Here is a 14080-nt window from a genome sequence, read left to right on the forward strand (position 1 = left end):
GTTTAGTTTAGATCATCTGTTCTCAAACTGTGGGTTGGGACCCCAAAGTGGGTTGTGACCCTGTTTTAATGGGGCTGCCAGAGCTGGCGTTAGACTGGCTGGGGCCTGGGACCAAAGCCTGAGCCCCACTGAGGTTGTCAGCCCTGAGTGGCCTGGCTCAAGTTACAGGCCCCCACCTGGGGCTGAAGCCCTAGGGCTCTGGCTCCCCACCTGGGGCAGTGGGGCTTGGGTGGGCTCAGGCTTCAGTCCCCGTTCCTGGGATTGTGTAGTAATTTTTGTTGTCAGAAGGGGGTCATGGTGCAATGATGTTTGAGAACCCCTGGTTTTGATGATGACAAAACCACCAAAAGAAGTTGAGAGACTGAGTTGTGTGATAGGATAGGAGGAACCAATTTAGTGGCACAGTGGTTGAATTTGAGAGTCATCAGCATAGAGTTTATAGCCTAAAATGGACTAGTTGATGAGATTGCCCAGAGACAGGGTGCAAACTGAGAAGAGGGAGCTGGGAGAGAATAGAAGGACCTACCAAAAGATATACTGATAGAAAAGAGAGTTAGGAGGAGAACCAGAAGAGCACAGTATCTCAAAAGCTTGGTGTGTATATATCATCAAGAAGGAGAAGATGATCAACAGTATAAAAATGGTACAGTTAAGAAGGATGAAGATGTAGGAGGTGAAATATGATGAAATTCTTCATACATTGAGGGCTTCAGTCACTTTCAGTGGTATGTACAGAGTTCATCTATATTCTTTACTCAGCTAAAACTCAGTAGCAGTTCTCCGTGGCTATGTGGAGATTGATTGAGCCATATTCAATAGGAGTTTTGCCTGAGTAGGAAGTGCAGAATTAGGCCAGTATAATAAAGTTCCAGTCAGCAAAATGAAGCGTTTACATGAGTCTCTAAGAGGAGAATTCTAAACAAATAAGGAGTTGAAGGCAACACTCTTTTGTTTTCCCTATGGGGAAGTGACCATATGCTAAAAGAACGTGCTGTCCTCACATTGAATAAGGATGTTGTAGGCAGACTGATTTGCTGCTGTGTATTCTTTAAAGGAAACATGTTTGTTTTAAATGGTTGACATCATTTAATTATTAAGCATTTTCAGTGTCAGAACAATGATGGTCCAAATATGCTTCACCAGTCTACTTCTGATCAATGTTTGCCTAGCAGAACACTATTATAATAAAAAGGTAAAAGTTTCGGCAGGCAGGAAACTATTTCCTTTATTTGTCAAGATATATTTAGAGAATTCTTAATACACATATTTTTTACCTTATAGACCACTATAGTTTGTAGAATTTTTTTCTGTAATCTAAATGATCTTTTTAGACAATTTTGGGCACCCATTGTACCTTAAATATAGTTACCGTATTTATTACAGAAATGCAAAAGCCACTTTTCAATGTTGATTATCTTGACTATTTCATGTTTCCAGGAAAGCCTATGAAATGTTTTTGCTATTTAATGCATTAAAATGTTCCTCTTTCTGTAAAGAGCAAAGAATATGAGCCAAGAGAGCAAAGAAGGATGATGGCTACAAGTCTCAAAGCAAATCTACATGACCTGCAGCAAGCACAAGCTCTTGCAGCAGGCCAAGTAGGAAAATACAGACCTGATGGTGAATAGTGACTTAATAGCCTATATGTACAATTAGCAAAAAATGACAAGTTCTTTAGGGATTCCATGAAATTTCATTAATTTGTGAACCAAAAATATAAATGATCTTTCTTCCACCTATGGGGCTTTCTCATTCTGCTTTTATGTACTCAGTGTAGAAGAGATCCATATGGTGGTTGGTTGTAAAGGTGGGTGTGGGAATAAATTAGTACATTACTTATTCATGTAGAGTGAATGAGGAGGATGTGTTCTAGGTGATCTGAACATTGTGGAAGAGAACGTGCTTCAAGATTCTTTTGTCCTATCCAGAGGCTTGTGCAGAGCTGGAAAAGAATCTGGAAGCTGCCCCAAATCCCTCCCTACCCCTGGCTGACAGGTCTCAAAATGTAATTATGTAGGGGAAATCATCACAGAATGGGTGTGGAATTGTATTATGGATTGGTAGACTATTTAGGATATGTCTACACTGCAACCAGAGGTGTGATTGCAGCATGTATAGATAACCAAGCAAGCTTTAGCTAGCACGTACAAATAGCTGTGAAGCCACAGCAGGAAGGACTTCAGTGTGCTGTCAAGTACTATACAAGAAAGTACCAAGGGTCCTAGGTGGACTTGTATAGCTTCCACTGAATCCTATACTTCACTGCTAGTGGTACTAGTGCTGGTTAGATTAAAGCTAGTTTAGATTTGTCTACATGTGCTGCAATCACATCTCTGATTGCAGAGTAGACATACCCTTAGATCAGTTATTGTTGATATACAGTGAACACTTTTCAATTTAATAGTCTTATTTCATGTCATTCAGATTGAAAAGGAAACATTTAAATTCACTCTCTATTGATGACTCAACTGTTCCACCTTTATAGAGAAAGATATAAATGAACTATCAGAGAAGAGAAGATTTCTGCTTACCAGTCTGAAATCAAATTTGAAAGATCTGCAACAAGCAAAGGCGCTTGCTGCTAGCCAACCAAGCAGTATGAATGGTAAGTAGAGAGTTACAGCTCGATCCTACTTCTTTACCTGAATAAAACTCAATAGTAGCTTTGCGTGGCTAAGTGTGGATTCATTGAGCCATACTCAGGCATTTCTCCTGAGTTAGGATACAGGATTAGGCCTTTATTAACATTAAGATCTATTAATCAAGAATTAGTTCTGGGAGTTCTGCATTTGAATACCTCTTATAAATTGCTAAGAGATTTCAAGGCAACATCCGTGTTATTTTCCATATGTAGTAGGGAGCATGTATTAAAGGAAAGTGCTGCTCTCACACTGGCAAAAATGATCATACATAGCTTGTTTGCCATTCTGAATGCTTGAAGTGAAAGCAGGTTTGTTCTAAGTACTTGTCATAATTTAGTTGATAAGCATTTCTGACAGTCCCAATATGCTCTACCAGTCCACTACTGCCCATTGTCTACCTTCGCAAGAGGCCATTATACTATAAAGGTAAAAATGTAAGCAGGCGGGGAAAAAAAATTAGTTTTTCGAGATAAATTTAGAACATTCTTTAAACATAAACAGTATTTTTACCTGATGGTTTCTATGAAGTGGTTTAATTGTATAAGCTGATCTTTCTGATCTTTATAATCTTTCTAGATGTTTTTCTGTCACTATTGTAGAAAATGTATTTAGCAGAGTTATTAGAAAAATTGAAAAGCAATTTTCTTTGTTAAATATCTTATCTATTTCATGTTAGAGAACATGTATCAAATGTTTAAATACCATTTTTCTAGTGTAGTGGTTTTCAACCTTTTTTCATTTGCGGACCCCTAAAAATTTTGAATGGAGGTGCAGACCCCTTTGAAAATCTTAGACATAGTCTACGGACCCTAGGGTGACCAGATAGCAAGTGTAAAAAATCGGGACACTTTTTTTTTCCAGGGGGGGTAGGGTAAGGAAGGGGAATAATTGCCTATATAAGATAAAGCCTCTAATATTCGGACCTTTGGTCACCCTAAGCCCAGGGCTCCCTGACACAGCTCAGCTGACTCAAGTCCCACTAACCCTGCGCTTAAACTGTGGTACAGACTCACCCAAAGTGGCCACTGACTCTCTCTCTCAGGTTATCTCTCGCCTGATTTTATAACCACCCCCACCCCTGCTGCGGGAGATAGTTGGGGGGGCACACATGGGAAACTGCCCCACATCAAGGCACCACCCGCCTCTGCTCTCTGCCGCGGACTTCTTGGTGCCCTCCCCGCCTCCGGCCACTGCAGGCTGCAATCGCCAGCCAAACGCCCTCATTGGGTCACGGCTGCTGGCCCAGGCAGGGTGGCATGATGGGGGCCAGGGAGCTATTTACCCCATTGGCGTGCGCGGCGCCCGGCACTGAACGGAGCCCACGTGCCGCAGGGAGCTGTCTGTGCGGTGAGTGGGGAGTGGAGCTACACGGTCTGCGGGGCGGGGTGGTGCTGGGGTCTCCTCCAGATGCCTAGAGCCAGGCAGCGACAGCTTCCCCAGTGGCTGCGCAGCGACTTCGGGGCGGGCTTCTCCCCCAGCTCGCAGCCGCGCCAGCTCGCTGTGCTTCCTGGGATGGTGGGAGCCCAGGGTGGCACTCTCCAGCGCTCTGTGCCACGCACGGGGCCCTGACCCTAAGAGCCAGAGGGACCTGCCAGGGGGTGAGGTGGGGAGTCCCGGTGGTGATTACCTAGGGCGGCTCCCGGAAAGCATCCGGCAGGTCCCTCTGGCTCCTAGGGTTGGGTCGGGTGGGCGGGTGGGTGGGCATAGGGCTCTCCGCCTGCTGCTGGTGCCTGCAAGCCCCACCCCCACAGCTCTGATTGGGCAGGAGGGAGCCAGTGCAGCACGCGGAGACCGCCTCTGAAAAAATTCTCTGGGCCTCTGTGCCTAGGGGCTGCCTGCACTGCTGGCTCCTGCCGGCAGGCGGGCAGGCGTGCCACCAGGAGCTGCCCCAGGAAGTGCCACCACGTCAGCCCCTGGACTTTGGCGGTGATGGGAAGCGGTCTCCAATATCAGGACAAAGGGCATCCCGACCAATGTGTGGTCGGGACGTGAGACAAATGTATTAAAATCGGGACTGTCCCAATAATATCGGGATGTCTGGTCACCCTAACAGACTCCCAGAGAACCGCAGACCACAGGTTGAAAACCAGTGTTTTATGATAATGACACCCTTTTGCAGACCCTCTAGACATTGTCTGCAGATCCCCAGGGGTCCATGGACCACAGATTGAAAGCCACTGTTCTAGTGAACACACTAAAAACTTTCTGTTTCTGTAGAGAAAAAAGTATATGAGCTAACTGAACAAAGAAGGATGTTGACTTCAAGTTTAGAAGCAAATCTACAAGATCTGCAACAAGCCCAAGCTCTTGCAGCAGGCCAAGTAGTAAAATGCAGACCTGATGGTGATGGTGAGTGCAGAATTGATAATTTACATGTACATTCAGAAAAATTGAGTTCTTTTGGAGATTCTTTTTTATGCTATGGATAAAATTCTTAAAAGAAGAATATAAATTAATTACTTTTTTTTCCCACTTATAAGGCTTTTAAGTCTGTTGTTTGGATACTTTATATAAACTGGCAAGAGGCTCTACAATTTCCCATTTAAAAGAGGCAATCCACATATATGAGACGATTTACTAGTGTCTGAACTGAACATGGACTAAGGAAAGAATCTCACAGAAGATTAAAAATTGACTGCCTCCTCAGCAACTAACTCCTCAATAGTTTCCCCAAAAGTAAATTCCCCCCCAGAATAAGACCCTTGACAAAACATTCCAAGCGTGGTCCCTAAAGTTAGTCCATAAATCCATATTTGGCCCCTAAATGAGTGGCCTGATTTTCAGAGATACCCAGCTCCGATTCAAGTCAATTGAAATGGATAGCACAAGGGACCTGTTTTTTATGGTCCACTTTTGGAGATTGATGGAACCACTGAGTTCTTCTTTGTGTGGCTTCTGTATATTCTCACTCTGGGGGTGCACTGGCTGCTCAGTTCTGATGGAACTTTCTCATGGCAGTCCTGTTGGAGCATTCTCATGCACCTTTTTCCCCCTCCCCTCACTGTTTCTCAATATTCTGAGGGCAAGGCTATAAAAAGGGGCATAGTACTCCAGCAGCCTCAGTACTTTTGAACTCAATTGCAAATATACCAGGAGCCTCCTTCAGTCAATCTGATCCAGATTCATGGACTCAAGACTCAGGGTATGTCTACATTACGAAATTAGGTTGAATTTATAGAAATCAATTTTTAGGAAGCAATTTTATACAGTCAATTGTGTGTGCCCCCACTAAGCACATTAAGTCAGCGGAGTGCATCCACAGTACCATGGCTAGCGTCAACTTTCAGAGCATTGCACTGTGGATAGCTATCCCAGAGTTCCCGCAGTCTCTGCTGCCCATTGGAATTCTGGGTTGAGCTCCCAATGCCTGATGGGGCAAAAACATTGTCGCGGGTGGTTTTGGGTACATGTCATCAGTCGCCCCTCCCTCCGTGAAAGCAATGGCAGACAATCATTTCACGCCTTTTTTCTGTGCAGACACCATACTATGGCAAGCGTGCAGCCCGCTCAGCTCAGCTCACCAACACTGCCGCTGTTGTGTCTTGGGTGCTGCTGTCAGCAGACAGTGCAGTAGGACTGCTAACCGTTGTCATACACTGCTTCCACTGCAGCTCTGCTCTCCTGCTCTTGTCTCGATAGCGAATTTCTCCATGTTGTCTTTCATGGGCTCCCGCGTGTGTGTATACTTTCTCGGGAAATGTGTGTGGTGCTAACCATCATCCTCCACCACTTCCACTGCACTCTGTTTTCCTGCTCTCCTGGTGCCAAGCATCCACCTCGCAGGTCCTCTCGTCGTTTTGTATAAATATATATTCTCATGGCATCCGTCGTCATCTACCGCTTCCGCTGCTACTCTGCTCTCCTGCAGACGCCATACCACAGCAAGCATGGAGCCCGCTCAGCTCATCACTGCTGTTGTGAGCATTGTAAACACCTTGTGCATTATCCTGCAGTATGTGCAGAACCTGCAAAAGCAGGCAAGGAGGCGATGACAGCGTGATCACAATAGTGATGAGGACATGGACACAGACTTCTCTCAAAGCATGAGCCCTGGCAATTTGGACATTATGGTAGTAATGGGGCAGGTTCCTGCCATTGAATGCCGATTCTGGGCCCGGGAAACAAGCACAGGCTGGTAGGACCGCATAGTCTTGCAGGTGTGGGATGATTCCCAGTGGCTGCAAAACTTTCGCATGCGTAAAGGCACTTTCATGGAACTTTGTGACTTGCTCTCCCCTGCCCTGAAGTTCAAGAATACCAAGATGAGAGCAGCCCTCACAGTTGAGAAGCGAGTGGCAATAGCCCTCTGGAAGCTTGCAATGCCAGACAGGAATCAATTTGGAGTGGGTAAATCTACTGTGGGGGCTGCTATGATCCAAGTAGCCAATGCAATCACTGACATTCTGCTATCAAGGATAGTGACTCTGGGAAATGTGTAGGTCATAGTGGATGGCTTTGCTGCAATGGGTTTCCCTAACTGTGCTGGGGCGATAAATGGAACGCATATCCCTATCTTGGGACTGGACCACTTTGGCAGCCAATACGTAAACTGCAAGGGGTACTTTTCAATGGTGCTGCGAGCACTAGTGGATCACAAGGGATGTTTCACTGGCATCAACGTGGGATGGCCGAGAAAGGTGCATGACGCTCACATCTTCAGGAACTCTGGTCTGTTTGAACAGCTGCAGGAAGGAACTTATTTCTGTTATTGTTAGCTTTTACACTTCCCAGACCAGAAAATTACCATTGGGGATGTTGAAATGCCTATAGTTATCCTTGGGGACCCAGCTTACCCCTTCATACCATGGCTCATGAAGCCATACACAGGCACCCTAGACAGTAGTAAGGAGCAGTTCAACTATAGGCTGAGCAAGTGCAGAATGGTGGTAGAATGTGCATTGGACATTTAAAATCTTGCTGGCACAGTTTACTGACTAGGTTAGACCTCAGCGAAACCAATATTCCCATCGTTATTACTGCTTGCTGTGTGCTCCCCAATATCTGTGAGAGTAAGGGGGAGACATTTATGGTGGGGTGGGAGGTTGAGGCAAATCGCCTGGCGGCCGATTACGCACAGCCAGACACCAGGGTGATTAGAAGAGTACAGCTAGGCGCCCTGCACATCAGAGAAGCTTTGAAAAACCGTTTAATGACTGGCCAGACTACGGTGTGACTGTTCTCTTTGTTTTTCCTTGATGAAAACCCTCACCCTTGGTTCACTCTACTTCCCTGTAAGCCAGCTGACCTCCCCCCTTCGATCAACGCTTTCAGAGGCAATAAAGTCATTATTAGTCTGTTAGTCTATAAGGTGCCACAGGATTCTTTGCTGCTTTTACAGATCCAGACTAACATGGCTACCCCTCTGATACTTAAAGTCATTATTGTTTCAAAATCATGCATTCTTTATTAATTCATCACACAAATGGGGGAAACTCGCAAGGTAGCTTGGGAGGGGTGGGTGAGGAGGGAAGCACCGGGTGAGGTGGTGGATGAGGGGAGGAGAGAAGGACAAGGCCACGCTACAGTTCAAAACTTATTGAATGCCAGCCTTCTGTTGCTTGGGCAATCCTCTGGGGTAGAGTGGCTGGGTGCCCATAGCCTCACCCCACTCCCCCACGTTCTTGGGCTTCTGGGTGAGGAGTATATGAAACTTGGGGAGGAGGGCAGGCGGGTATACAGGGGCTGCAGTGGCGGTCTGTGCTCCTGCTGCCTTTCCTGCAGCTCCACCAGACGCCTGAGCATGTCAGTTTGCTCCCCCATTAGCCTCAGCATTGCATCCTGTCTCTTCTCAGCGTGCTCCTCACACCTCTCAGCACATTCATTTAACGCTTTCCTGGGCTCTGCCATTGTTTGCCTCCATACATTCTGCTGAGCTCTTTCGGTGCGAGAGGACTGCATGAGCTCTGAGAACGTCATCATGAGTGTGGTTTTTTCGCCTTCTAATCTGTGCTAGCCTCTGGGACTGAGATGATGGGGGAGCGTGGAAACATTTGTAGCTGCAGGAGGAAAAAAGGGAGAGTAATATTTTAAAAGATAAATTTTAGAGAACAAAAGGGAAGACTATTTCACACTGAATCAAGCTATTCACATTACATAGCACATGTGCTTTTGGTACAAGGTCGCATTTTCCTCTTATATTGAGTGCCTGCCAGTTTGATGTGAGACATCACACACGCTCGGCTGGGCAACAGAATTTGGCTTGCAGGCAGACATGGTAAGGCAAAGGGTTTACGCTTCTTCAACCTTCATAACATGTGGGAACGGTTTCAAACAACAGCACCCTCCTTTCCCATACCAAGCAAAGCCCGTTGGGTTTGGCCATTTAAAAGGAAGGACTGCGGTTTTAGGGTGAAGGTGCAGCACAATCCAACCCCCCCCCCCCCCCCAGGACCCAATTCTCTGGGATGATCGCTTCACCCCCCACCCACCCTCCCACCACCACCGTGTGGCTAGTATCAGGGAAGATCCCTGTCATCCAAATGCGAACAACTCAGCATGAACGGGCCTCCTGCCACCGTGTGGCTAGCAGTGGGGATGATTTCTTTTCAGCCAAAGGCAAACAGCCCAGCAGAAACAGGCACCTCTGAATGTTCCCTTAAACAAATTTCCCATATTTCAACCAGGTGACCATGAATGATATCACTCTCCTGAGGCTAACACAGAGAGATAAAGAACAGATGTTACTTGAATGCCACCAAAGCCTGGGCCCATTCGCTGCAATGTTTTGTTCTGCAATGATTCCAGGCTACTTGCTACCGGCTTAGTGTGGTAAAGTGTTCTACCATGGAGGACGGAATAAGGCTGCCCTCCCCAGAAACCTTCTGCAAAGGCTTTTAGAGTATCTCCAGGAGAGCTTCATGAAGATGTCCCTTGAGGATTTCCACTCCATCCCCAAATATGTTAACAGACTTTTCCAGTAGCTATACTGTCTGCGAATGCACGCCAAGTCTTCAGGACAAATTAATCATTAAACACGCTTGCTTTTAAACCCTGTATTATATTTACAAAGCTACACTCACCAGAGGTGCCTTCTCTGGCTTGATGGTCCGGAAGCCTGCCTTGGGAGGGTTAGGAGGGTATTGGCTCCAGGGTGATGAACAGTTCCTGGCTGCCAGGGAGAAGGAATTCTCTGCTTGCCTGCTGTGTGCTATCCTCAACCTCCTCCTCATCTTCCTCATCCACAAAATCCTCATCCCTGTTGCATGAGACTCCCCTCTTGCAGGTGTCCACGGACAGTGGTGGGGTAGTGGTAGCCCCCGACCCACCCCCAGAATTGCATGCAGCTCATAATAGAAGCAGCATGTATGAGGCTCTGACCCGGAGCGACCGTTTGCATCCTTTGGTTTTTGGTAGACTTGCCTCAGCTCCTTAACTTTCACACGGCACTGCTGTCTGTCCCTGTTGTAGCCTCTGTCCATCATGCCCTTGGAGATATTGGCAAATATATTGGCATTTAATCTTTTGGAACAAAGTTCTGCTTGCATGGATTCTTCTCCCCATACAGTGATCAGACCCCGTACCTCCTGTTCGGTCCATGCTGGAGCTCTTTTGCAATTCTGGGACTCCATGGTCACCTGTGCTGATGAGCTCTGCATGGTCACCTGTGCTCATCAGCTCACCATGCTGGCCAAACAGGAAATGAAATTCAAAAGTTCCTGGGGTTTTTCTTGTGTACCTGACCAATGCATCTGAGTTGAAAGTGCTGTCCAGAGAGGTCACAATGGAGCACTCTAGGATAGCTCCCAGAGGCCAATACTGTCGAATTGCATCCACACTACCCCAAATTCAATCCAGCGAGGTCAATTTTAGCGCTAAACCCCTTGCCGGGGAGGAGTACAGAAATTGATTTTAAGAGCCTTTTAAGTCAACAAAACAGGCTTGGTCGTGTGGACAGGTGCAGGGTTAAATCGACTTGACGCTGCTAAATTTGACCTAAACTCATAGCGTAGACCAGGGCTCAGTGCTGTAGCTAGTTCTTAATGTAAGATTAGTCTCTTCAGTTTAATTTCTAGTATTTCCCTAATTCATTTTAGTATGTTTGATCAGTTCCCATGCCCCAGTGCAGATCTGATGGCAGATCTGGAAGAAAAAAGGCCAGGATTTGCTAAGTGTGCATCTTGTCCTTCTGTATTCTCTGCTTCTTCTTCAAGTACTTGTTGCATATACATTCCATTTTGGGTGTGTGCACTCACAACGTACTTGAGCAGGAGACTTTTGGTAAGCAGTTCAGATTGGCATGTGCCTTGAGTGCTCTTGTGCCTCCAAGCAAAGGCATAAAGGGTGGGCCACCCCAACTCCCTCTCAGTTTCTTCTCACCACTCAGGGCTACAATTTGGAGCTCGCTGTCCCACCTTGCAGGTCACTGTTCTCCTCCAAGTGATTGTGCACATATATATTCCACAGCAGGTGTATATGCGCCCAGTGCACTAGAGTCAGAGACTTTTGGCAGCAGTACCACGAGGGGGTGAATATGCATAAAAAGGGCATCTGCTGCCTCCTTCTCCGTTCTTTCTCATCACCTGTGACAAGAATTGTCTGTAGCATTTGCTTTGGTTAGTGAGCATCATAAAGCTTTAGTGAATATAGTTATATGTGGTGGTGTTGTAGCCTTTTCGGTCACAGGATATTGGAGAGATTTCCACCACAACTTCAACAACCACCCCCTGTCCATTAAACTCTCTCTGGAACACCTCCACACAAGCATCTACTTCCTGGACACCACGATCAGCTTCAACAATGGAACCCAATAGGCAACTAATACAAGAAACTCACGGATCACCACACCTACCTTCATAGATCCAGTTATCTGTTATCTACAGTCAGGCACTCACATACCACAGAATATGCTCTGAGGAGGAAGTCCAGGATATACACCTTAACACACTCAAAACTGCCTACACCAAACAAGGACACTCACCAGAGAAGTAGACGGCATAATGGAATGGGCCACACAAATACCGCAAAGAGAATCTGCTTCAGTACAGAAATAAACCCCCCTCTGACAACACCCCAGTAGTTGTCATGTGTCATCCCACCAGGATACACCAACTCAAAGCAGCACCTAGAACAACAGATGCAAAACCTGCAGACATATTTCCACTGCTACAATGATCAACACCCCCCATGACACAATTTTCAAGATCCATGGGTCCTACACATGCCTATCACAATATGTGGTGTACCTCTTCCAGTACACTAAATGCCCTAATAGCAACTTTGTGAGTGAAGCAAGACAATCACTATAGTCTCAAATGAACTCACACAGGAAAATTATAAAAGACAAAAACACTACATTACCTGTGGGTGAACACTTTTCACAAAGCAATCACTATATATCTGACCTATCAGTCCTCATCTTCAAAGGAAACCTTGAAAGCACGACACTTTCAAAAGATGAGCCCCAGCGCTTAAATTCATAACTTTGCTAGACACTGAAAATCACAGACTGAATAAAGACAATGGATTTATGGCTTGTTACAACACTCTATAACCCACTAATAACCTCTCCAGCAACTTCCCCCACCCCTTCCTCCCTATGATTGGAGGGGTGTTAACAGGCCACTTTACCTTGTATGGTTCTTTGAAATATCTGTTAACCACTTATTCTAAACAATCTGTTTCATCTTGTATTTAGCTGTGACACTCTAAGTAAGTTTCCCAGACCTGAAGAAGAGCTCTGTGTAAGCTCAAAAGCTTGTCTCTCTCAACAACAGAAGTTTGTCCAATAAAAGATATTACCTCACCCACCCTGTTTCTCTAATATAGTTAAACATATTCAGTAGTAGTTTAGCTAGTTATAATTTAGTAGTTCCCTGGAGGATTTTAGTATGAAGAAATCCCCATGTTTTAAGCAGTGTACCACATACAGGGCTGTTATCTCTGTCAGATAGGCACAAGACCCTCTTGTTGAGGACCACATGAAGGCCAAATGCTTCATTTGTACCTTCTTCCCCGTCAGGACTAAAAACAGAGGGATTTTCATCTTAAAGTTCACTTCATGCAAGAGGTGATTTGCCCTGTGTTGGAGTTTAGCCCCATCCGTGAGGCAGGGGACTCAGAATTGACCAGGAGTGCCCCTCCAGCTGCTTCTGATTCCAACCATGAGTCAGGTGACAAATGTCATGCTTTGTCTTCACTGTCAGCCTTGTTAAAGCGCCCCAGGCATTCTGATGCTGACAGGTGCACAAAGTGTTGGATTTCTTACAGAAAGTCCTCTGATAAAGGTGTGAGACTTCACAAATCCAATGTTCATCGGTCCCATCTGAGGCAACACTGTCGACTCCAGGTCCTTCAGGGCTGCTAAGACTAGTATCTTCACTAGTATCTTCACTCATGCTGGGTCCTTCTTCCTCCTTTGAGCTAATTCAATGTACTCATTCCACTGGGACTATCAGCACCAATACCCTTACCTGAGGTGCCCTCTACTCCACTAGCCTTCTTGTTGGCAAGGTATCTTATTTGCCTTTCCCTACTGGGCTCTCCTTTGCTGCAGCTGACATCAGTGTCCTCAGCTCCACTGATGCATCTGGCACCATGAATGTGCCTGGCACTGTCAATGCATTCAGGGGCATCAGAACTTTCAGTTCCATCTCATATAGCATCAGCTTTTTGACCTATTATAACAGCACTTCATCCTGACCACTTTGTCCTGACTACCCCCATCCTCATTTTCCTTGGAGCCCAATGTATCTTCTATACCCAGACCATCTAGAATCCCAATGGGGACTGCTCCTGCCTATTCTGAAAAGTTTTACATTTCTTCTTTGGACTCTGAAATGGAGGAACCCATTTTACCTCCAGTTGATTTTAGATCACTTTATAGCTGTTCTACCATTATGAGACCTAAAGTCCAGGACTGGTTTTCCTATAGGGAAGCTATAGCATGGGGTCTCCGACTGTGGATGGCTCAGACCATGTAGTCCCTTCATAGTCTTGTTGGTCTTGGGCTGCTCTGAGAGCCTGTAGACCTCCATCATGATCACTTTTAAGAGGAAGTCTTCTCCTCCTCCAGTGCAAGAAACTTCTACCCAGGATCCTGCTACTATCCCTATGCTGGACCCCACAGAGGAGGGGGAATTAGATGTGCCCCCAAATATTTCTTCATCTTCATGATATGAAGCTGTTACTCCAGAGTCAACATCTCCCTTCATATAGGACTTCAAAGTTTTTCAGGATCTCATATGGAGGTTGGCCACTTCTCCAGATATATGGGCAGAGCCTGTGCAAGAGAACCCTCAGACACTCCTTGATATTTTACAGACTCCTGTTCCAGGAAGGACTCCTGCTCATGCCCTTTGTATCAATGAAGCATTATTGGAGCCAGTAAAAACCCTCTGGTAGACCCCAGCCTCCATACCTCCTACAGCCAAGTGAGTGGAAAGGCCAACATCAAGTCCCTCAACAAGATTTTGACTATTTCTTTACCCATCCTATTCCCT

The 14080-nt window shown here is 45.9% G+C and overlaps 1 protein-coding gene across 6 annotated transcripts in view; it reads left to right on the plus strand.

The window, feature by feature from the left end:
• LOC123365213 overlaps positions 1 to 14080 on the plus strand; it is a 148038-nt gene that overhangs the window by 44660 nt on the left and 89298 nt on the right. For all 6 annotated transcript variants that reach the window (XM_045007914.1, XM_045007918.1, XM_045007913.1 and 3 more), the window contains 2 exons: positions 2486 to 2605; positions 4860 to 4991. In XM_045007914.1, coding sequence (XP_044863849.1) covers positions 2486 to 2605; positions 4860 to 4991 — 252 coding nt within the window. The remainder of the gene's footprint in view (positions 1 to 2485; positions 2606 to 4859; positions 4992 to 14080) is intronic.

Source organism: Mauremys mutica, chromosome 2 (assembly GCF_020497125.1).
Source record: "Mauremys mutica isolate MM-2020 ecotype Southern chromosome 2, ASM2049712v1, whole genome shotgun sequence".
Classification (NCBI taxonomy): Eukaryota; Metazoa; Chordata; order Testudines; family Geoemydidae; genus Mauremys; species Mauremys mutica.